The sequence below is a fragment of the Poecilia reticulata genome, linkage group LG19 (assembly GCF_000633615.1).
Source record: "Poecilia reticulata strain Guanapo linkage group LG19, Guppy_female_1.0+MT, whole genome shotgun sequence".
In the NCBI taxonomy this organism is placed as follows: domain Eukaryota; kingdom Metazoa; phylum Chordata; class Actinopteri; order Cyprinodontiformes; family Poeciliidae; genus Poecilia; species Poecilia reticulata.
In genome coordinates this window covers 15,372,457-15,374,768 of record NC_024349.1, presented here as the reverse complement: position 1 = coordinate 15,374,768, position 2,312 = coordinate 15,372,457, and the positions used below count along the sequence as shown (strand labels likewise).

General features: G+C 39.4%; 1 protein-coding gene across 1 annotated transcript in view; it reads right to left on the bottom strand.

The window, feature by feature from the left end:
* sdk2b (sidekick cell adhesion molecule 2b) overlaps positions 1–2,312 on the bottom strand; it is a 312,139-nt gene that overhangs the window by 28,695 nt on the left and 281,132 nt on the right. The window contains exons 33-34 of the mRNA XM_017310701.1: positions 2,183–2,298; positions 1,329–1,515 (exon numbers count right to left, since the gene is read on the bottom strand). Coding sequence (XP_017166190.1) covers positions 1,329–1,515; positions 2,183–2,298 — 303 coding nt within the window. The remainder of the gene's footprint in view (positions 1–1,328; positions 1,516–2,182; positions 2,299–2,312) is intronic.

Here is a 2,312-nt window from a genome sequence, read left to right as displayed (position 1 = left end):
GATTGTGGCAACCAGCAAATGTCTTAACGGATCTATAACACATACGAGTGAAAATCTAATGATTTTTCTTTAATACATCATTATGTAAAGCATAGTGGACCACTAAAACATTTAGCACTTCACAGGATGGGAGTCTGACCTTGTAGCCCTGAATGTCACCATTCTGTGCATTCAGTGGTGGAGGGTCCCATGTAATGTCCAACTGAGTGGCTGTGGCTGACTGAATGGCAACATTCTGCGGTGGGGCTGTGGGGACTGTCACAAAAAATWAAAAATAAAAAAACAGCTACAAGTGACAGTTTTTACTGACATACAGMTATAAAAACAAAAATCAAGAATGAATGTATTATTAATAGCATTTATTGAGGTCTGTGCATGTAAAATGACTTTTGGCATTTTCTTGAAGCRTACACTTATTTCTCATATAAAATGTGTTGCAGCTTCAAGTACATGCGTTCCAATACTCAATTGTACCCTAAATATACTACTGACACGTCAAAAGGGTTTGTACAATATCACAAACTCACAAAAGTAACCAAAGAAGCACACATACCTGCCTCTCCGACAAATACCTCCTGGGGTGGGCTCCTTGGCCCCTCGCCCACAGCGTTGTACACACTCATGCGTATCTCATAGCGCTTGTGTTTACTCAGCTCTGCAGCAGAGGGAAACAATTTCACATGTAAGGTTAGGAGGTAACAGATATTAGTTTGAGCTGTATGGGCAGCCATTTCTCCTTTTAACAGGACGGTCTGGTTGCACATTCACTGACAACTGGAAAAACAATTAGCTAAARTCACTGAATTTCTTATTCATTTATTTAAAATGGTTCTTTAACTTAGCAAAAGGTGGAGCGAGTGRAGAGGTGTGAATATTTGAGCACAGATTCACTTTCTGTCTGATAAAAAGCTTTGTATTAAGGCAATGCAGCTATCACCAACGTGTTAATTTAATTAAACATTTGAGTTTCTTTTTTAACTAGTGGTTATTGGAAGCATAATAACTCAATAAAACAACNTGACAGCGGTGCTTAGCATCATTGTCATTTCACATTCTCTCCTCACGACTGATTCTGCTTTGAGGGAACTCTGAGGGCTCTTCAGACCAACACCAGCACAGAACAAGGACTATTGAATAAACACACCCATACAAGCGTTCTAATTYATCTATTATAGTAATGTCATCCTATCAACATTTGTTTCCAGCTCCTTTCACARTCTTTCCAAAAGAGATATATTTGCTCTGTCCTGATCGTACTTATCCTTGGGCTCATCAACACTGATTGAAGAACTTAAGTACCTACTGAAAGACATAGGCGCTAGACGTACCGGCTTGCTGAGTACGTCCCCTGGTCGGAGGACTGCGGGGTCCGTCACCGGCAGCGTTGAAGGGGGCCACACTGATCATGTATGTGGTGTAGCCAGTCAGGTTCTTTAGTTTCACCCCCCTCTCTGGCATGAAGAGTGTCCGCAATCGCTCCGTCTCGTTCTTACGCTGGAACTCCCAAAAGTAAATCTAGAAGGAATATCGCAGATGTACTTAAATGTTATATACTGTATATACAGCTGTTTCTGTCAGAAAAAAAAAAAACTATTAATGAAAGAAAAGTATAATAAAGTCCCAGCATTCTATAGGTCTCCACGAGCAAATTCCAAAAATGTTGTTAATAAGAACAGTTTATTTAATGAGCTATTTAAAAAGGAAGAGTGACCATAAAACCACACTTAATATTCTACATTTTGCATTCCTGTCATATTTTCAAGTCTAACTACCTGATTAGAAGCAGCTAATAGATCTCCATAGAAACCTAGTCTCATTTTCAATAGCTTATTACAGCTAAGGACAGTTACAAAACTTTGCAAAACTTAGACTGAATTTTGAAGGACCTTCCTGATTCTAAAAATGGCAAACTTTCAGTCACAACTTCCACAATGAAGGGTGCGATTGTCACAACCATTTCGTTAGAAATACTGAAATTAATGATCACAAAAAAAGATTGGAATTTTKATTTTCTGACCAGTTGGTCAAGCATATCATTTGGGTGATTGTGGCAACCAGCAAATGTCTTAACGGATCTATAACACATACGAGTGAAAATCTAATGATTTTTCTTTGATACATCATTATGTAAAGCATAGTGGACCACTAAAACATTTAGCACTTCACAGGATGGGAGTCTGACCTTGTAGCCCTGAATGTCACCATTCTGTGCATTCAGTGGTGGAGGGTCCCATGTAATGTCCAACTGAGTGGCTGTGGCTGACTGAATGGCAACATTCTGCGGTGGGGCTGTGGGGACTGTCACAAAAAAT